This window comes from Dipodomys spectabilis, unplaced genomic scaffold, assembly GCF_019054845.1.
Source record: "Dipodomys spectabilis isolate Male_0828 unplaced genomic scaffold, ASM1905484v1 ptg000085l, whole genome shotgun sequence".
NCBI classification, from domain to species: Eukaryota; Metazoa; Chordata; class Mammalia; order Rodentia; family Heteromyidae; genus Dipodomys; species Dipodomys spectabilis.
The window spans coordinates 4376499-4397626 of record NW_024870762.1 but is presented as its reverse complement, the minus strand read 5'-3'; the positions used below and the strand labels follow the sequence as shown (position 1 = coordinate 4397626).

General features: G+C 52.0%; 2 protein-coding genes across 7 annotated transcripts in view; both read left to right on the top strand.

Moving 5' to 3' along the window:
- The window catches only part of Syngap1 (synaptic Ras GTPase activating protein 1), a 31842-nt gene extending 19983 nt beyond the window's left edge, over nucleotides 1-11859 (top strand). Inside the window, exons 11-19 of one of the 4 annotated variants that reach the window (XM_042684163.1) lie at nucleotides 391-627; nucleotides 768-969; nucleotides 1165-1343; nucleotides 1982-2023; nucleotides 2369-3440; nucleotides 3820-3993; nucleotides 6173-6378; nucleotides 7521-7611; nucleotides 11129-11859. In XM_042684163.1, the coding sequence (XP_042540097.1) occupies nucleotides 391-627; nucleotides 768-969; nucleotides 1165-1343; nucleotides 1982-2023; nucleotides 2369-3440; nucleotides 3820-3993; nucleotides 6173-6378; nucleotides 7521-7611; nucleotides 11129-11275 (2350 nt within the window). In that variant the 3' untranslated portion in view covers nucleotides 11276-11859. Of the gene's footprint in view, nucleotides 1-390; nucleotides 628-767; nucleotides 970-1164; nucleotides 1344-1981; nucleotides 2024-2368; nucleotides 3441-3819; nucleotides 3994-6166; nucleotides 6379-7520; nucleotides 7626-11128 lie in introns of all 4 variants that reach the window. The other 3 variants (XM_042684162.1, XM_042684165.1, XM_042684164.1) reach the window with 3 other exon arrangements.
- Nucleotides 11860-13841: 1982 nt separating this feature from the next.
- Nucleotides 13842-17116, top strand: Zbtb9 (zinc finger and BTB domain containing 9). Of its 3 annotated transcripts, none has more exons than XR_006147990.1 (2): nucleotides 13842-14104; nucleotides 17068-17116. XR_006147990.1 is itself a non-coding variant. In XM_042683865.1 (2 exons), the coding sequence occupies exons 1-2, from the start codon at nucleotides 14055-14057 to the stop codon at nucleotides 16021-16023; spliced, it is 1497 nt and encodes a 498-aa protein (XP_042539799.1). In that variant the 5' UTR covers nucleotides 13842-14054; the 3' UTR covers nucleotides 16024-17050. The 3 variants fall into 3 exon arrangements, 2 of the variants coding, with proteins under 2 accessions (XP_042539799.1, XP_042539800.1); XM_042683865.1 differs by lacking the exon at nucleotides 17068-17116 and adding an exon at nucleotides 14577-17050; XM_042683866.1 differs by lacking the exon at nucleotides 17068-17116 and adding an exon at nucleotides 14522-17050.
- The last annotated feature ends 4012 nt before the right edge of the window (nucleotides 17117-21128 follow it).

The window sequence follows — 21128 nt, the reverse complement described above, 5'->3', positions numbered from 1 at the left end:
TGGGGGGTCCGAGCTCCCTGTATCTCAAGTGACCCTCCATCTCTCTCCCATCTCTGTCTCTCCCTGGTGTCTGTTTTTCTTCTCCTCCTCTCCTTGTCTCTCTCCCCCACCCCTCTGTCACTCTCGCACGTGTCTCTTTCCCCTCACCTTTCCCCCTCCATTTCTCTCTCCAGAATCTGTCTGTCCCCTCTACCATGGTCCTCTGCTTCCAGCAGCCTTGCCTCTTCCTCCTGCGGTCTCTTCCTCCCTGTCTCTCCCACCTCTGTCTCCACACCCTCACCTCCTGCCACCCCCTCAGCATGTTCCCTGGAAGCTGAGGGTCTCTGGGGCTCAGTCCCGGTCTCTCTCTTTCTCTTTCTCTCTCTCTGTCTCCCCATCCCTTCCCCCCAGCGTGTTCCCGAGGGAGCTGAAGGAGGTGTTTGCATCTTGGAGATTGCGCTGTGCAGAGCGGGGCCGGGAGGACATCGCGGACAGACTCATCAGCGCCTCGCTCTTCCTGCGCTTCCTCTGCCCAGCCATTATGTCGCCCAGTCTCTTTGGGCTCATGCAGGAGTACCCAGATGAGCAGACCTCACGAACCCTCACCCTCATCGCCAAGGTCATCCAGAACCTGGCCAACTTTTCCAAGTGAGGGAGGCTATAGGCAGGGTGGGGTCAGGCTGTAGGGGGCAAGAAGGGTCCCCTGAGTTCCCAGAGACCCTGAGACAGGGCTGGGTGTGAGGCCTTCTGCACCTGTGTGACCTCTACTGTCTGGATCCCTTGGCCAGGTTTACCTCAAAGGAGGACTTTCTGGGTTTCATGAATGAGTTTCTGGAGCTGGAGTGGGGTTCCATGCAGCAGTTCCTGTACGAGATCTCCAACCTGGACACGTTGACCAACAGCAGTAGCTTTGAGGGCTACATTGACTTGGGCCGCGAGCTCTCCACACTGCATGCCCTACTTTGGGAGGTGCTGCCCCAGCTCAGCAAGGTCAGCAAATGCCCCCTTTGCCCCATCCCAGGCACTTTTATTGACAACCTGAGGCCTGAGAAACTGCCCTCCATACAGATTTCTCTCCTTTGCCCATTCCCTGAAATGTTACCAACACGACTCTAGCTCAGACACCCTCTGTGGCCCTCTTAAACCTGGTCACTCAGCCCCCAGGTAACAGCCTTGCCCTTCTAGGAAGCCCTCCTGAAGCTGGGCCCACTACCCCGGCTCCTCAATGATATCAGCACAGCCCTGAGGAACCCCAACATCCAAAGGCAGCCGAGCCGCCAGAGTGAGCGGCCCCGGCCTCAGCCTGTGGTGCTGCGGGGGCCATCGGCAGAGATGCAGGGCTACATGATGCGGGACCTCAACAGGTGAGTTGGGACCTCCACCCCTATATCCTGGGATCCCTCACCTGTTCTGGATACGTCTCACTGGGCCCCACATGCATCTTTGTAGGGCTTGAAAGGGGAAAGGCAGCAAGTTCTCAGGGGGAAAATGGTAAGAAGACAGGTTGCAGGCAGTGGGAAGCCTTCAAAGCCAGAAGGAGCCAGAGCCTCAGAAGTGCTCGGAGCTTAGCTGGAAGCCCAGGGGATCCCCATTGCAAGCTCTCACTTGCCTTGGTTTTTCTGCCTGCCCATGCCTGTCTCCAGACTGAGCTTTGGCCAGCACTTGTTTCAGCCATGTAGTTTCAAAATAGCCCCTATCACGGTGGGGCTTGGCAAATAAGCACTTCCCCGGTCCCCGCCAGAACCTTGCAGAGCCTCCCTCCACGATCCAGCCCTTAGACAAGCAGCAGCTGGAAGCCTGCTTAGGGGCCACTGCATCTGGTCTGATAGGGTGGGCCTGGGCCTCAGCTGCTGTTCCTTATTTGATGATCACCCTGCTGTTCCTCTGCTCATGTCTCTTCCTCCATGATGCTACACCCATCCCACTATTCTGGCCACTCCTTCCATCCATCCATACCTCTCTCCATCTGTCTGTGCTCGCCCCTCTTCCCATCTCTCTCCAGCTCCATCGACCTTCAGTCCTTCATGGCACGAGGCCTCAACAGGTGAGGGGCTCTCCCCTCCCCAGCCCTCTCTTGCTCCACTGGCCTTCGCCCTCCTCCTCTCCTCTCCTCAGTGCACCTCATCTCCTCCATATCTGCCCAAACTGGCCCTCATCCCTTCTCCTGCTGTAGGTCTCACCCCTGTCCTTGGAGGGGGCCTTGTCCTTTCCCTTTTCCCACCTGTCCCCTCCTGCATCCCTGCCTGCCTCTTCAGGGCTGCCACCACCAGCTCTGAGCCCTGCCCTGGGTCCCACTTTACACTCCAGGCCTTTACCAGACCACAGCAGGCTCAGTTGCCAGTAGCCCTGGACTTACGTTCTGCTTGTGTGTCTCCTTCCCTTCTAACAGCTCTATGGACATGGCTCGCCTCCCCTCCCCCACCAAGGAAAAACCTCCCCCACCGCCACCTGGTGGGGGTAAAGACCTGTTCTATGTGAGCAGGCCGCCACTGGCCCGGTCCTCACCAGCATATTGCACAAGCAGCTCGGACATCACAGAGCCAGAGCAGAAGATGCTGAGTGTCAATAAGAGTGTGTCCATGCTGGACCTGCAAGGTGATGGGCCTGGTGGCCGCCTCAACAGCAGTAGCGTTTCCAACCTGGCAGCTGTTGGAGACCTGTTGCATTCAAGCCAGGCCTCACTGACAGCGGCCTTGGGGCTTCGGCCTGCACCTGCTGGACGCCTCTCCCAGGGGAGTGGCTCATCCATCACGGCAGCTGGCATGCGCCTCAGCCAGATGGGTGTCACCACGGACGGTGTCCCTGCCCAGCAACTGCGCATCCCCCTCTCCTTCCAGAACCCTCTCTTCCATATGGCTGCTGATGGGCCAGGACCCCCAGGGGGCCACGGAGGGGGTGGCGGCCACGGCCCACCCTCATCGCATCATCATCATCACCACCACCATCACCACCGAGGTGGAGAGCCCCCAGGGGACACCTTTGCCCCATTCCATGGCTATAGCAAGAGTGAGGACCTCTCCTCCGGGGTCCCCAAGCCCCCCGCCGCCTCCATCCTTCACAGCCACAGTTACAGTGATGAGTTTGGACCCTCTGGCACTGACTTCACCCGTCGGCAGCTCTCACTCCAGGACAACCTGCAGCATATGCTGTCCCCTCCCCAGATCACTATCGGTCCCCAGAGGCCAGCTCCCTCAGGGCCCGGAGGTGGGAGTGGTGGGGGCAGTGGTGGGGGTGGCGGGGGCCAGCCGCCTCCCTTGCAGAGGGGCAAGTCTCAGCAGTTGACGGTCAGCGCTGCCCAGAAACCCCGGCCATCCAGCGGGAACCTATTGCAGTCCCCAGAGCCGAGTTACGGCCCCTCCCGTCCACGGCAACAGAGCCTCAGCAAGGAGGGCAGCATTGGGGGCAGCGGGGGCAGCGGTGGCGGAGGGGGTGGGGGGCTCAAGCCCTCCATCACCAAGCAGGTAGGTGAGGGTAGGAGGGAAGTGGTGGGGTGGGCGAAGAGCTGGGAGGGAAAGAGGAAATGGGGTGATGGGTAGGGAGGCCACAGCATGGGGTTTTCTTCCCTCCTCTGGTTCTTTAAACAAAACGTAATTGCCTGCAATGTGCCATGTGCTTATTAGGCACAGTGAACACAAAAATGCCTGCCCTCATAGTACTCTCCCTCCAGAGGGAAGATAAAACCAATTATTTCCTTCCCTAGCATTGCGAGGGGAGAAGGGTTGACTATGGGCGTGGGTCTGGGGCTATATCAGTTGCTGGCTCCAGTTTTTCTCTCTAAATGCATCTTGCCTTTTCCTACCTTTCTGCTGTCTTGTCTGCCTCTACCTTGCCATGCCCCAGCATTCTCAGACGCCATCCACGCTGAACCCCACGATGCCAGCCTCTGAACGAACTGTGGCTTGGGTCTCCAATATGCCTCACCTGTCGGCGGACATTGAGAGCGCCCACATTGAACGGGAAGAGTACAAGCTCAAGGAGTACTCGAAATCCATGGATGAGAGCCGGCTAGATAGGGTACGCTGGCCCTGCCCTCCCTCCCTCCAGCCCTAGCTCCCCTTTTCACTTTAGTCCCTCCAAGGAAAACATACAGGCTCAGATAGTTATGGTGAAAAGAAAAGGACCTGGTTCCATTTTGAGAAGGCTTCAGGCCATTAAGGGAGACAAGATGACAATCCATTTAAAAAGTGATTAAACTCTATTTTGTGGGTTATGTACAGTATAGACAGGAGAGAAACATGTTCTAATTAGGCTTGCTGCCATGTTCTTCCCCAGAGACAATCTTACCCCTACTTCTGGGACTGCTCAGGAAGGGAAATTTTCCTTCACTAGCAGTGGGAGCTACTCAGCTCAGCCTGGCAGAGGCTGTGCAAGCAATGGCTGGGGTACCCAATCACTGACCTATGAGGTGGGTGGCAGAGACTCAGTGGGTGTGGGTTACATGATCTAAATTGGTACAGATTCCTCAATGGGATAAGGACTCTATAGAATCTTGGTTGGTGGGAACTGAGGGCAGATAGTCCTGAGAGCCTTGAGGCACCTGCAGGTAATTTGCAGGAAGGGCCTGGAAAAGGGTGACTGCAGGATTAGGTCATATATAAAAAGCCTATGACTACCATGTAGGGGAGGAGATGGTGTTTTAGGAAGAAGTTGGAGCATAGGTAATGTTGCACTGACTTAATGGACTTGGTCCAGCGAGTTCCAAGAGCAAATGAAGCCCCAATTCTCCAAGGCACCTATCATAAACAGTGAACTCACATCTCTCCTCTGCACCTAGAAGGGGGTTGTTTATATATTTTTCCCCTTCACAGAATGGTAAAAACCTCTCAGGTTCTTCCTCCAGTCTCTACTTCAAATAAGGGAGGAAAATTGTTGAGAAGGCATCAGACTAGTTTTCTCCAAAAGAACTTTGTGCAGTGATGAAAAGTCCTGTGATGTGCACTGTTAAGAATGCAAGGCGTTGGTGGCTCACGCCTGTAATCCTAGCTACTCAGGAGGCTGAGATCTGAGGATTGCGGTTCAAAGCCAGCCCGGGCAGGAAAGTCCGTGAAACTCTTATCTCCAATAAATCACCAGAAAACCAGAGGTGGTGCTGTAGCTCAAGTGGTAGAGCACTAGCCTTGAGCTGAAGAGCTGAGGGACAGCGTTCAGCCCAGAGTTCAAGCCCCACGACCGATCAAAAAAAAAAAAAAAAAAAGAATGGTAGCTACATGTGGCTAGTGGCTATTGTATTAGATGTGTGACTTGTTATGATTCAAGAAATAAATTATTTGGGTCTGGGAAGGTGGCTCTGGTAGAGCGCTTGCCTTGCATGCATGAGACCCTGGGTTCAATTCCTCAGCACCACATAAGCAGGAAAAAAAAAAAAAAGCCAGAAGTGGTGCTGTGGCTCAAGTGGTAGAGTGCTAGACTTGAGCTGAAGAGCTGAGGGACAGCACCTAGGCCCAGAGTTCAGGCCCACGACCGGACCCAAAAAAATAAAAATAAAAAAATAAATAATTTAACTTTGAAATAACTACATGTTACTTGGTGGTGAGGCCCTGGGTTCAATCCTCAGCACTGGAAAAAAAAAAAAAAAGCTACATGTGGCTTGTGGCTACCATATTAGGCAGCACATACAGTCTATAGGAAACATAAAATAATTCTTGTAAACAAAAATTGAAAAAAATACTAAAATGACTGAGTCCTTTTGGCTGTGGAACTCCAGGGTTCTATTTGCAGTGGCATTCCTAGATTTTCAGCCTCAGAGCCCCTTGATGACCTACAGTCCCCAGGACACTTAAGAAAAGTCACATGTAGGATATACCTATCCCTGCCCACTCCAGTCCAGTGTCCTTTCTTCCTATCTCTCTCCCACATACTCAATCTCAGCTTGGAGCTGATAAATCCCTCCATCTTTCATTTCTAGGAACATTTACACAAGGTGTGTCTAAGTGGCTCTGTGCTGAAAGGGATGTGCAGGCACAGATACACCTGTTAGGGTGTGGGTCTGTAACCTTGTTCCATCTTGAGTGAGCCTCAGCATCCTGCTGGGCCTTCTCTCAAGCATGCTGAGTATGGTCCACAGGAAGGGAGAGGATTTGATGCTCCTCCATGCAGTGGCTCTCCTGGGTAGACGAGGATAGGGACTGGTTGGTGGGGTCAGGGAAGGGCGCCCCTCATAGTGCGGGGTCATGTGCCCGGCGGGCAGGTGAAGGAGTACGAGGAGGAGATCCACTCACTGAAGGAGCGGCTCCACATGTCCAATCGGAAGCTGGAAGAGTATGAGCGGAGGCTGCTGTCTCAGGAAGAACAAACCAGCAAAATCCTGATGCAGTATCAAGCCCGACTGGAGCAAAGTGAGAAGCGGCTGAGGCAGCAGCAAGTGGAAAAGGACTCACAGATCAAGAGCATCATTGGCAGGTGAGGGGCGGCCCGGGGAGGGGTGGCAAGGGAGCGTGAGGCTGAAAGGAGCAGGGACTGGGCTGCTTTTCCAGATCCCTGCCTGATTCAGGGGGTCCCATCAGGCTCTTCCCAAGGAGTCGCCGCTTATCACCTTGTGGGGAGAAACCTGCTGATGAGTAACTTCTGAAGCCCTTGGGATATGTAGCAACCAGTGTCTGGCTGCAGCCTAGGCCAGAACTGCCCACAGGTTACCTCTCAACTCGGCGTGTGAAGCTCACCCCAGAGCAAAGCAGGGACTCTAGTCACAGGAGCCCTGAGTACTCCAGGACAGAACTCCTTCTCCAGCCTTGGCAAAGGGTTTCGTCAAAAAGTGTCTTTGCGACTGTGCTTGTTTCTGACTCCCCAAAGTAGGCATCTCATCAAGGGGGTCAGTTATCTTGAGAATCAAGGGTGGAGAATTCAAACCTCACTCTAAGCCGAGCCAGCTATTTTGATCCCTTGTAAATGTTGGAGTAAGAAATAGAATGGCTTGGGGCTGGGAAGGTGGCTCAGTGGTAGAGTGCTTGCCTTGCATGCATGAAGCTCTGGGTTCGATTCCTCAGCACCATATAAGCAGAAAAAGCTGGAAGTGTCACTGTGGCTCTAGTGGTAGAGCGCTAGCCTTGAGCTGAAGAGCTGAGGGACAGTGCCCAGGCCCAGAGTTCAGGCCCCATGACTGGCGAAAAAAAAAAAAAACAACAAAAACATTTTGGTACCTGCTTTGTTTACTGATAGCCTTTATATGACCTTGAGAATCTTCACCAAAGGCAGGGAAAGCTGGGCATACTAATTATGGAGACCGGTCCTGGGCCCTGGGCAAGGGGTATCTTGGGATGTCACTGGAGGTAGAAGCCAGGTGTTCAGCCACAGAGGTTCTACAGGGGAAGGAGGGCTGGGGTGTTTGGGTGTCAGAGGTCTTTAAGGACAGAAGTCTGTCTTCAGTAGGGAGACATGAGGGTCTCTAAGAGGAAGGTGGAGGACCCTGAGTGACAAGGGAGTCTTCTGGGTGACAACGGAGATTCTGCAGGAAGGGGAGAAGGATGCCTGAGGCAGTCAGGAGTTTCATGGGCAGGAGCCCAGCCTGTGCCCGCCACTAACCCCACTGAAGCCCGTCCCTTCAGGCTGATGCTGGTGGAGGAGGAGCTGCGCCGGGACCACCCCGCCATGGCTGAGCCGCTGCCTGAACCCAAGAAGAGGCTGCTCGACGCTCAGGTGGAAATTACAATGTCATTTATCTTCTCCGTGTCCCATCCCCATCCATCCCACTGTCCTTTGTGCACTCACTGCACCAGCCACCCCAGCCGCATCACAGCTGTCTCCCATTGTCCTCCGTTCGTCTGCCGGCTGCTCCCCCCATGCAGCCCCTCAGTGACCCATCTTCATTCCATCATCTGTGCCTGTGTCACTCCTGGCAGTGTCAGCCCCACCCCGTGCCTTCCTGCCCGTCTTCCCACTCCTGTCTGCATCTCAGGACCTCCTACCAGAACCTCAGCCTCTGCCACGTTCTCACCTATTCTCTGAACCGCTGCTGTGCCTTTGTTCGCTCCTGTTCAAGGCAGAGTTCAGCCTCTCTAATCTGTTCTTGTTGGGCTAGAAGGGCTAAAAGTTGCTCTTTGCTAGAATGAAGCACGGAGCAGTCTGAACTGTAGTGTCCTCAAGCCCTTAGAGACTTGGAGTCCCCATCACCTCGCTTCTTCTAACTCCCTCTAGTCTGACTCCCTGGAAGCTCGGATATAGTTTCCTCTTCCCAACTCTTCAGATCCCGAGGGCCTCCTATTAACCCCTTTCTTCAGTGCCTAAATCCACCCCTCTTCCTTTGGCCTTCTCTGGCCTCCCGCTCGACTCACTACCGGGCTCCCTGCTGCTACCCTCTATGCTTCCCAGCCAGCTTGGTGGCCTCTCCCTCCTTGCTGTCCCCAGATCCTGTTCTTCCCTACCCATACTCCTTCCTCTGCTCTGACCACCAGGCCTCTCTGTCACTACCACGAAGGCCCTGACCCCATGACCCCACTCTCTCCCCCTGCAGCTCCTCATCAGGTAATTCTCCTGGTTCCGCTTTGACCACGGGCGGAGGACACTGGGGGAGGTGACTCCGGACCACTGCAGGTTGGTCATGAAGCCTCTCCCCTCTCACTGCTGCCTTCCACACCCAGAGAGCGCCCTCAGACCCTACCCTCCTGACACCTCCTCAGAGACCTTCCCATGGCACCATCAGAGCGCACTTGCTGATGCCCCCACAATCACCCTGTGATGCTTTAGTACAAGTACTGAATTTCACCCAAGCTGGACCTAGCACATTCACAGGTCCCACTCTTCCCTCCAAGCCCACTCCTCCTGATTACACCCTCCCCTTCCTCTACCTCTCCAATGTATGTCTGTCACCCCCCATTTCACCAGAGCGTCCTTGGGGGGTGGGGTGCTAGGGTGGGTTCTAAAGGGTGGAGGAAAATGATGGGTTGAGGGGCCCTGGCCGATAGGGGCTGTACTGACTGCAAAAGGTACGTTGGGATTTCCCCTTCCTTCCCTAACCCTGGTTTTCTACCCTTCCTTCTTCCTGTTCCTTTCCTTTTACTCTTCCCCATTTTAGACCTGTGAGGCAAAAGATAGTTGTGCTCATGCTCTCTCCCCACTTGGTGAGAATTGGGAGTGGGAAGTTGGAACTCAGGGGACTTAGGAGGAACAAGAGGGAATATTGGACAGCTGTTAGGCTATGGACTAGCCTGGGTGCCTGAGAGAAGTGAGGTGAGGTTATCTCCCTTGATCCTGTCAGGGCTCACCAGCCATGCTGGTTCCCAGGCAGAAATGCCAGGAACAGCATGTTAAATAACCTTCTATTCCTGTCAGAGCTCACATGTCCAGGTTGCTAATGAACTCACTCCTCCTCTCCCACCATCCCATGGCCTTGTTGCCTATGTAATCCTACCTTAAAAGCCAGTAAATGGGAACTTGTCAGCCACAGCTATCATTTCTGAGATGCTTTATTTCTGTGGGATTGATCTGCAGTGGGCAATGGCTCTTTGCACTGTAATTTTAACTCTCTGCCTGCCCAGCCTCTCTGTCAAAGTAGTTAGTGATCTGTAAACAGATGCTAAAAGGCACCAGGGGACTTCATCATTTAAAGGACTCCTGCAGTGAATGCTTTTGTAAAATGAATAATGGCACCCTAATTTATCTACTTTCTAAATTTGGGTCCATGGGGGTGTAAGGGGCATGCCCATGTGCCATCATGAGCAGACAAGTAGAGGGAAGGAAATCTGAGGGTTCCTTCCCCTGCTCTCTCGCCATATATACTCAGGGCACTCTAGCCACATATAATCTCTCCAATCTCTCCCACTGACTAGCAGAGCATGAGATAACCAGGGAGCTAAGAGAGGCAGCCTTGCTTAAAGACAAGAGTTTAGGTAACCTTCTAGGTGCATCTTTGATCCTGGATGGAAAGGAAGAGCTGCCCTGGGAGCCTTTAAATGATGGTCAGATATAACTATAGGTTGTCAGGCCTAACTAAATACCCTGTGGCTCAAAAATTTAGACATTTGTTCTAAACCACTTCTCCATCTCAACCTTGTAGTTCTGAGCCTGAACTGTAAAAAGCCAAGTTAAGTGGCCAGAAGTGTGGGGACCTCAGGTGGCTTTCTTCTCTCCTGGCAGAGGAACAGAAGAGTTTTCTGAGGGCAAGACCCAGGAGCTGATACAGGGAGAGATAGGAGGTGGTGAGAACCAAGGGTGGGCGTGGGGTCTGGCACCCCTCACCCTCCAGCTGTGAGGCCAGAGCTAGGGAATGAAAGGAAGGCGGGAGTGGAAAGGATCAGAGCCAGTTTTGGCATTGTATGAATGCAGAGATTGGGGCCTTGCTGTGTTCCTGCAGAGGTTCTCAGTCACTTCCATCGAATGTGGGAGAGGCTCCCTCTCACAAGATTTTCCCTTCCCACATCACTGCCCTGACCCTTCTCACCCCAGTTAAACCTCTCTCATTTGGGATGTTATATTTGAGAAGATGGTCACTCTGAATAAGTGACAAGACCGAATGACAATGTCTGTTTAATGAAATGTATGTCTTCAAAATATATACAGTAAGTAGAACTTCACGGACAAGGCCTTTTCCACTCAGGCCCTCAGGGAGCATGCTTTAATGAGTAGATAGGCTTGAGCAATGTTTGTTGGTTTAAGTTAAATGTCCCCTCCCACAGACACATTTCCACCACTAATTTGCTTAGCACACCCTTTCTTCACAGATAAAGGAAAACTCAAGCCCAGTTTCTGTTCAAATTATGAAAAAAAGTTCCAAATCCACAGGGGTTTGGATTAATGAGGTTTTGCTGTACTGCCGCCCCTGGTTCCTCCATGTAAAGTCCTACATGGGATTGGGGGTGGGCAGGGAGGGGGGTCCCACAAGGGGGAGGGTGGTCAGGGCAGGTGATGATAAATAGGTGAAGCTAGTGGGATTAGGCTGGGGGGGGGGAGGAGTGACAAGGGAGCTTGCTGCTTCTGAGTGGTTTCATGGAGTGACTCTGGGGTGAAGGCTTGAAGAAGTCTGGGGGTGAGATTCCCTGATCCCAGAAGATACTGCAGGTGAGAAACAAAACAGGATTGTGGGGACTGTCCTAGGAGGAGGGGGTGGACATGGCTGTGGAGTAGGCTGGCTGTGGGGGAGGCTACTGCTAGGGGCTAGCATCCAGGTCCCCGCGAAGCGTCTCAATAAGTCCGCGCTCCCCTCTTTGGTGTCTTGCAGGAGAGGCAGCTTCCCCCCTTGGGTCCAACAAACCCGCGTGTGACGCTGGCCCCACCTTGGAATGGCCTGGCCCCCCCAGCCCCGCCCCCCCCACCCCGGCTGCAGATCACGGAGAACGGCGAGTTCCGAAACACCGCAGACCACTAGCCCACCCAGCATCACAGACCTTCTTCTCCTTCCCTGTGCACCCCATCCTGGAACAGCACCAATTACCAGGACTGGACACCACTGAGGGACAGCGGGATTGCCTCCCTGAATGCCTCCTCGAGGGACACCAATCCCTCCCACCCCCCACTGCACCATTTCCAGGAGGGAGAGTGGGGACCCTCAGCCGCCCTCTTTTCCTTCCTGTCGGGTGCTGTCCCCTGACCCCCAGGGACCCTTGCCCTAGGATACCACCTACCCCACACAGACCCCTTCACTCTGGGGTGCTATCCCCATCCTCTGCCTCATTGTTCCCCTGAGCACTGGGGGACAGACCCTCACTCCCACCCTGGGGGTGTGGCACCTCCAAACTTTCAACTTCAGGGTGATTTTTTTAGCAGTAACCAGAGCTGACAATCTTAACTCCCCTCCACCGCCCCATTTTGGCCTCCCCTGCCCCCCTTGTTATGGGGAGGGGACCCCGGGTGAGGGGACCCTATTACCCCTTGATTTCTCAGGAGCGTCTGGGGGGGGCTCAGCACGCACAAACTCCTTCTCCTACCACTCTTAAATTTACTCCCTCCCCACCCAGAACCCAGATGGGGTGGAGGGGGCCACCGGGGCAGGGAGGGGGCGGCAAGGAGGGAATGGGAGTTGTCTCCCCTTCCTTCCACACCTGATCTGCTCTCGGCTGGTCCCAGAGCGGGGTGAGGGGGCTTATGCCCCCCCCTCCCCCAGTGTGTTGGGTGGGGTGGAATTGAGGTTAGGGTGAGGGATTAGGGTTTAGGAGGGTGTGTGTGTGTGTTGAGGACAGTCTAGTTGATCTGCCCTACCATGCACACACACAGTCCCTCTGCCCCTCCCCTCTCTCTTCTTGGTCTCTACTCCCAGGGGGAGGGGGGAATTTACTCTAGGAAAAGCCATGTCTCTCTCCCCCAGGGTGGGGGGACCTGTGTTAGAGGAGGGGTGTTGGGGGGCCCCTTTCCATGACTCTGTCCCCCCAGGGGGAGGTAGGACAGGGCTGGGCTTCCCTCTCATCCTCCCCCTGCCCCAGTCTCCTTCCACCTCCCTCTTTCCCGCCAGCCTCACAATTTTTCGGTGTTTCTCTGTACATAGCTCTCTGGCGGGATAGGGGAGGTAGGATGGATGGGGTTCAGGGTGGGTAGGCCATGGGGAGGGAGAAGCCCCTCCCTGGCACCCCCTCTTCCCTGACTGCTATCCCCTACTCAGCCTTGCCCCCCCCTCATTCCTTCTTGCGTTTGGTATTGAGACTCTTCCTAGACTCCATCCTTCTTTCTTTTGTATGGACAGTTCCCCTTCAGTCCCTTCCCCCAACACACATACACCCAGCCGGGGCCAAATTTATACTTATATAAAAGTTGTAAATATGTGAAATTTTATCCCTGTGCCCTTTCCTCTGCTTTCCCCACACCTCAGGCCCTGCCTCGGACCCCCTCTTCCTCTCTTTGGCTGTTGTAATTATCTGGGGTTTGTACTGTACATATCCGGGGTGTGTGTGTGTGTGGGCTGGGGGCGACCCCTCTGTACAGAGCTTCCTGGCCCCCTCCTCCCCCCGACCCTCCGCTTCCCTTCCCACTCAGCACCTTAAGAGTAGGAAGATGCTCTTCCTACCTATTTTATTTTGTTTTCTCGTTCTCCCTCCCTAGCCCACTCCCGTCTTCTCTGCCTCCCCCCCCCCCAACTTCTCCCTTTTCTCCACTCCCAGCCCCATTTCCTTTTTTTCTGGAGTGTGTGGTGAAACAGAAAAAATCATGTTTAATAAACGGAGATTGTTCTTTTATTGCTGTGCTGACTTTCTTAGCCTGGGGTCTCCAGACGGACCAGAAGGGTATCAGGGTATTATTTTTTGAGAAGCCGACAGCCTGGAAGCAAAGCCATATGCCCCTGCCTGATGCCACCATCGCTCCTAACTCTCCCCCGCCCTTCCCCCCAAGGCTTCACGTAGCCCCAAGGAAGCTGAGGATGAACACACCAGCATTACCTGACAAAAGAGTCCAAGTCTGTATCTACGAATATGTAAATTGTCTAGACATAAGATTTTATTGTTGGTAAAAATGGTTCGATGAAAAAAAAAAAAGAGGATAAAGCCTGTGGTTCCTTAGCAAACGTGGGCTCCAGACAACCACTTGCCAGCTTAATAATTACTCTTGGGTCTGTTTCCCTCGCGTGGCAACACCTACCTCCAAGGCTGGTGGGAGGACACGAGGTACCAGGGGCCAGTGCTCAGTCCACACAGTAGGTGCCTAATTAATCTCGGCCCCCTCAACACCGACCGGGACGCTACGCTTAGCCACCAGGAAACGCAGCTTTACGCGACGGCCGACGGATTGCGCTCTCCAAAGCCTCGGCTCCCCAGCCAGGGCGGCCACCCATACTCCTCTGAGACACCACCCTGTGGGTTCTGGGATCTGAGGCTCTCTACTGGCCCCACCCTTTTCGCCACGCAACCAATCGGCACGAGGCTTGTAGCGTGCTGCCCTCCAATTGGCCTCGACCCTCGTCCCGCCCCGCAGGCTCAGCGAGGACGTCCGGTGGGGAGGTGGCGACTTCCGGCCGGGAAGGCGTTGTGGCGGTAGTGGTGCCGCGAGGTCGGCCCCGCGTGTGGAACGGCGGGGGCGTGCCGGCGCCTAAGGCAGCCAGGCTGGGATTCTTGGCCACATTCTTGGGTAAACAGTCCCGGAGCCAGCAAGTGTGTGGCCCGTGAGCCGGGGCAGAGCTGCGGGGCAGGAGGCGTCCCGGGCTTCCGAGAGCTGGATCGTTGATGAAGCGCCGACCTCCTCATCTTCACAGGGCCTGCAGGTTAAAACCCAGGTTAGTATTTTGTTGGTTTTCTCTTGGAGAGAGGTGTTGACTGATTTGTAGGAACTGCAGAAAAGTTTCCGCCCTGGAGCTGGGCGTTGGTGGCTCACGCCTGTAATCCTAGCCACCCTGGAGGCTGAGATCTGAGGATCGCGGTTCAAAGCCAGCCCGGGCAAGAAAGTCCGTGAGACTCTGATCTCCAATAAACCACCAGAAAACCGGAAGTGGCACTGCAGCTCAAAGTGGTAGAGCACTAGCTTTGAGCAAAAGAGCTCAGGGACAGCGCGCTGGCCCAGAGTTCAAGCCCCACGACCGACCAAAAGAAAATAAAGAAAAGTTTCCACCTTGGGCGGGGTGGTTGTTGTCTGAGGAGACACGTTTCTCCTCATCCGCACAGCCCTCCGTGACTTCCATCCCTATTCCCCACAGCCTTCGTCCTCAGTGGAGTCTCCCTTCAGACTTGCATCTTTTCCCAACACTCCAGAATTCTGCCTTTCCTGGAGGCCATGGATTCTTCGACGCCTTTGCCTCCTGCAGTGTCCTCCCCGATCTGCAACCCAGCCCCACGAACCATCCAGATCGAGTTCCCTCAGCATAGCTCGTCGCTGCTGGAATCTCTGAACCGCCACAGGCTAGAGGGAAAGTTTTGTGATGTGTCTCTCCTGGTGCAGGGGCGGGAACTTCGGGCTCACAAAGCAGTGTTGGCTGCTGCTTCTCCTTACTTCCATGACAAGTTGCTTCTGGGGGATGCGCCACGACTCACGCTGCCGAGTGTCATTGAAGCTGATGCTTTCGAGGGGCTACTTCAGCTCATTTATTCTGGGCACCTCCGCCTGCCTCTGGATGCTCTCCCTGCCCATCTTCTTGTAGCCAGTGGCCTTCAGATGTGGCAAGTAGTAGATCAATGCTCAGAGATTCTTAGAGAACTAGAAATTTCAGGGAGTGGAATTTCAGCCCGTGGAGGAGCCTCCTTCCACACAGTTCTTCCCACATCCTCTCCAGGAGGGTGGTGTATTCGCTCCTCCCCTTTCCAGGCCCCAGTACAGTCTTCTGCTTCTACTGAGAGTCCTGCTTCTACCGAGAGCCCCATTGGAGGGGAGGGAAGTGAACTGGGAGAAGTGTTACAGATTCAGGTGGAAGAAGATGAGGAGGAGGAGGAGGAAGAAGAAGAGGAGGAGGACCAAGGATCAGCAACCTCACTGTCTCAGACTTCTCAACCTCAGAGAGTATCAGGGAGTTTTGCCCATGCTCGTGGGACCCACCCGCTGCCCATAACTGCTCCCCACAGGCATCCAGAAGGTGAGAATACACCAGTTGAGTCTACTGCTCCCCCCACCTCACTGTCTCCCAAAATCTTCTACATTAAGCAGGAGCCCTTTGAGCCTAAGGAGGAGATAACAGGAGGTGGAACTCAGTCTGGAGGAATAAAAGAGGAGATCAAAGCATTTCCTGGAGGAGATGCTGAAGGGAATGGGGAGCTAAGATTCTTACTGCCCCCAGGAACAGGTACAATATCAGGAGGAGGGGGTCCGTCCTGGAAACCAGTGGATCTTCATGGGAATGAAATCCTGTCTGGGGGTGGAGGACCTGGAGGAACAGGGCAGGCTGTGCATGGGCCTGTAAAGCTGGGTGGAGCACCACCAGCAGATGGAAAACGCTTTGGTTGCTTATGTGGGAAGCGGTTTGCAGTAAAACCAAAACGCGACCGGCACATCATGCTGACCTTCAGCCTTCGGCCTTTTGGCTGTGGTATCTGTAACAAGCGCTTCAAGTTAAAGCACCATCTGACAGAGCACATGAAGACCCATGCTGGAGCTCTGCATGCCTGTCCCCATTGTGGCCGTCGATTCCGAGTCCATGCCTGTTACCTTCGTCACCGGGATCTGTGCAAGGGCCAGGGCTGGGCCACTGCCCACTGGACTTACAAGTGACTGCTCAGGCCGTCCACTAATTTCAAGGACAAGTAGCCACTGATGATGATGGATACTTACCCTTCTGCTCTTGGGTATAAACCTCAGCTCAGCAGACTGGGAAGTTTAGATTTCTCACCCAGATTTTGGTAACCCCCGTTTAGGGAAGTGGTTTATAGGCTATACTTAAATTGATCACTTGCCCATGATGGACTTTCTTTTTTGCAGTCTTAATGTCCATTGAGAAAATAAGACTTCAGATTAGAAGGTTAGAGAAGAGGTAGAACACAGTGATGACATAATTTTTACTTAGTGTCCATGAAGAGTTAAAGGACCTGGTGTCCAACTAAGGATATATTCAACTTAGAGCTGTGATGATCTAAGACAAAGCTCTAAGTTTTCCCTCATGATTGCTGGAACTGTGAGCATAATCCTTTTTATGTGCTTTTTTTTTTTTTTTTGTACTTTTCCAGAAGCCCCTCAGATTATACCATACTTTCCACTAGTAGACACCTTTCCATTACTTGTTTTAATAAGTTGTAGTTGAGCACTTTAACAAATTAAGCATTCCATGTGTCATTCCTAGAACCTTCTTTAACAGAGGATGTTCCCCTCAACAGCTTGTGCCTCTTGTCTACCTTTTACCACCACGGATAACTCATACATTGACCACAGTGATGAATGTGACCAGTGAACTCAGGAGATGGCAGCTGACCCTCATTGTTTTCAGGGTGGCATTACTGCTCTGTGAACAATCTGCCATGGTCAAGAGGGACTCAGGGCTGAGGCCACAGATGCTAAAGATTACAGAATAACTGCACAGTAGAACCACACTGCCTCATTTTCCATCCCACCCACATTTGATAGAGGTAGCTCTTTTATTGAGAGGTGGAGGGATAGATATTAGAATGAGGGTGGAGGGAGATGTTAATTAATTTCTTCAAATAAACTTTGCCCTGAAATCTAAACTGATGGTGGACTGGATTAAATATTTTGTGTGAAAAGATATGCAGAGTCACAGAAATAAATTCCTTTTACATTTGGGTTATGTTGATGGTTTCACAGATCTATCATAGAGAGCACTGTCCTGACTAGCTAAGATGAATTGCCTCTGGTAAGTTACATTACCTTTCAAAATCAGAACTGTATTACTTGGTTCTATATTTCTTTGGTTTGGGCTAGCAGCCCACTCACTGCATGGGCTTGCTGGCCTCATGTTTGTGATGCTCTTATCTCTACCTCCTGAGTACTGGGCTTACAGGTGTGTACCATCACAGCCTGGCTTCTGTGTTTACCTAGGACTTGGGTGCTGTCCCTGAGCTTTGTTGCTTAAAGCTAGTACTCTACCATTTGAGCCACAGCGCTGCTTCTGGCTTTTTGGTAGTTAATTGGAGACAGGAGTCTCAGACTTTCTTACCTGTACTGGGTTTGAACTGGAATCCTCAGGGAGTCTCAGACTTTCTTACCTGTGCTGGGTTTGAACTGGAATCCTCAGATAGCCTCCTGAGTAGCCTAGGATTACAAGTGTGCTTGTGCTTGTGCTTCTGGTTTTTGTTCTGGTTGTAATATTTCTAGTTAATTAATTTTATTTTTTTTTTTTTTGTACTAGTCCTGGGGCTGAACTCAGGGCCTGGGCACTGTTCCTTAGCTTATTTGCTAAGAGCTAGTGTACTACCACTTGAGCCACAGTTCCATTTCTGGATTTTGTGATTGGGGGGGGGGGATTGGGGTCAGTCATGGGGTTTGAACTCTGGGCCTGGGTGCTGTCTCTCAGCTCTTCAGCTCAAGCCTAGCACTCTACCACTTGAGCCACAGCGCCACTCCCAGTTTTCTAAGTGGTTTATTGGAGATAAGAGTCTCATAGACTTTACTGCCTGAGCTGGCTTTGATCCACAATCCTCAGATCTCAGCCTCAAGTAGCCAGGATTACAACTGTGAACCACTGGCTCCCAGCTTGTTTTCTTTTTTCTTTTTTTGCCAGTCCTGGGCCTTGAACTCAGGGCCTGGGCTCTGTCCCTCAGTATCTCTGTGCTCAAGGCTAATGCTCTACCATTTGAGCCACAGCACCAGTTCCAGCTTTTTCTGTTTATTTGCTACTGAGAAATCAAACCCAGGGCTTCATGCATGCTAGGCAAGCACTCTATCACTTATGAGAATGTAGTAATTCTCAGCCCTGGATTTTTTTTAAAATTAATTTATTTTTTGCCAGTCATGGGGCCTGAACTCAGCCTGGGCACTGTCCCTCAGCTCTTCAGCTTAAGGCTAGCGCTCTACCACTTGAGCCACAGCACCACTTCTGGCTTTTTCTGCTTATGTGGTACTGAGGAATTGAACCCAGGGCCTCATGCATGCAAGGCAAGCACTCTACCACTAAGCCACCTTCCCAGCCCTTAATTTTTAGTTTTTTTTTTTTTAGTTTATTGGAGGTAAGAGTCTCATGGACTTTCCTGCCGGGGTTGGTTTTGAACTCCAGTCCTCAGACCTCAGCCTTCTGAGTAGCTATGATTACAGTGAGCCATTGCCTTGCCTGGCTTCTGTTGTTTTTGTTTTTGTTTTTTCTTCTTTTTTAAAATGGCTTAGATCACAAGATCCTTCCTATGATATTTCCAGGTTTTCCTTTATTATGTATATTTGGGTGTTCTACAAACAGTTTAGTATTAATTAATCCTCTGCTTTCAAAGGATTACAGCTACTGCTAAAGCTAGACAGATAATTAGAAGTTGATAATAGTACAAGGTACTTGAATGGCACAAAGGAAGTCAAGTGAAGACTTCTCTGTTGGTCAGCAGTGGTTTCACAGTTTTTCTGTTTTTGTTTTGTTTTATTTTGGGTCGGGTCGTGGGGCCTGAACTCTGAGCCTGGACGCTGCTCCTCAGCTCTTCAGCTCAAGACTAGCGCTCTACCACTTGAGCCACAGCACCACTTCTGGCTTTTTTTTTTTGCTTATGGGTGCTGAGGAATCGAACCCAGGGCCTCAAGCATGCAAGGCAAGCACTTTACCACTGAGCCACCTTCCCAGCCCTCACAGTTTTTCTGTATGCCAGAGTGTGGCCATGAGTGTGAATAGCTGAACTTATGTGGAGACTAAACAAAAGAGTTGAAGTAATATAGGGCCAGGGGTGAAATAGTCCTTTCCCAATCATGTACCTCACAAGTTGTTAGGTATAAGGCAGACAGTGTCTCAAACCTGTAATCGTAGCTACTTGAGAGGCAGAGATTGGAGGATCACAGTTTGAGGTCAGCTGCAGGGAGTGGGAGGAATTTGTAAGACTATCTCAACTAATGGCTGGGTGGAGTGGTACACATTTGTCATCCCTAGTGACACAAATAGGAGGATAAAAGGCGGGGACTGGGAAGGTGGCTCAGTGGTAGAGTGCTTGCCTTGCATGCATGAGGCCCTGGGTTCGATTCCTCAGCACGACATAAGCAGAAAAAAGGCTGGAAGTGGCACTGTGGCTCAAGTGGTAAAGCTCTAGCCTTGAGCTGAAGAGCTGAGGGACAGCGCCCAGGCCCAGAGTTCAGGCCCCACGATCAGACCAAAAACAAAAACAAAAAAAAGAAGTTAAAGGCGGCCCAGGCATTAAGTGAGATCCTACTTTGAAAAGAAGGAATGCAAAAAGGTAGTAGAGATATGATGACATAGCTCAAGTGGTAGAATACCTACCTAGCAGTCATTAGATATGAGGCTCAGAAAAAAAAACCAGCTGTGTGACTGAAAAAGTCAGTGTTAGCTGAGATTTGTCACTCTCTCAAAACAGCCATGCCATGGACCAGTCCCCAAAGTAACGACTAAATACATTGTGAAGAAAGGAGGGAAAGGGTCTTGGGTTCATTACAGTCGCACACACCTGCTGTTCTTGACACATCTGGAGGTAGGTATATTCCTTGGCCATCTGGGGTCCTTTAGTTACAAGCATTGGAAGCTGGCTTTGCTTAACCTTATCAAAACAAGGTTTTGCGGGATTTTTGAAAATTGTTCTTGTGAGGTTTTTGTTTTGTTTTGTTTAGCTTACACAGAGAAAACAAGAATTTTAGAAGGATACGGGCAACTTCTGGAATGGAAGGAAAGAACTGAAGACTTGTCTTTGAAAGGATAAAACCAGTTAAGCTGCAGGATTTCATGAGCATACAGTTTAAAGTGATAGCTCAGTTTTGGTATTTTGGACGCTGGGGATTGAATCTAGGGCCTTGCACATGTTAAACATAATTTTTGGGGGGGCTGGGAAGGTGGCTCAGTGGTAGAGCACTTGCCTTGCATGTATGAGGCCCTGGGTTCGATTCCTCAGCATCACATAAGCAAAAAGAAAAAAAAAAAGCTGGAAGTGGCACTGTGGCTCAAGTGGTAGAGCGCTAGCCTTTTTGTCTGTTGTGGGGCCTGAATTCTGGGCCTGGGCACTGTCCCTCAGCTCTTCAGCTCAAGGCTCTAGCTAGCACTCTACCACTTGAGCCACATTGCCAATTCTGGCTTTTTTCTGCTTATGTGGTGCTGAGGAATCAAACCCCGGGCCTCATGCATGCAAGGTAAGCACTCCACCACTGAGCCACTTTCCCAGCCCCAAGCATAAACTTACCACTGAGTTACATCCCCAGTCCTGATTTTTGTTTCTTACATCACCAATCTAAGGATAGAATTTCTTAGGAAAGAACTTTTAGCCTCATGTCCACTCTTACAAGAGCCCCTCACCATATGTGTCCCTTTGATCATATGTCAGTATGGCAACAAAGTGGGCATGGAATCCTCAAAGGGAATTTCTAGGGCAGAAGAGGGAAGGATGGGTACAGGTCTGGCCACAGTAACAGAAGTCCACTCCCATCTATTTGTTACCCTTTCCAGGAGCCTTAAAGCCTTAGCTAGCCAGGATTGATTACCTGTTCTCTGTCTTTAATCCCTGCAACACTATGTGTGTGCCTGTGTGTGCATGTGTGTGTGCACAAATGCATGTACCTGTAGTGGGACTTGAACTCAGGGCACTGTACCACTTGAACATCAGTTCCACTTCCAGCTTCCGGTGGTTAATTAGAAATAAGCTTATGGGCTTTGTTGTCCAGGCTGGCTTCAAACCAACACAATCCTCCAATATCAGCCTTCTAAGTAGGATTACAGGCTGAGATACCAGAACCCAGCC

Coding starts and splice junctions, on each gene's coding strand:
- Zbtb9 (XM_042683865.1), top strand. CDS start 14,055: ATGAAGCGCCGACCTCCTCATCTTCACAGGGCCTGCAGGTTAAAACCC. Junction 14,105..14,576: donor GCCTGCAGGTTAAAACCCAG/GTTAGTATTTTG, acceptor CCAACACTCCAG/AATTCTGCCTTTCCTGGAGG.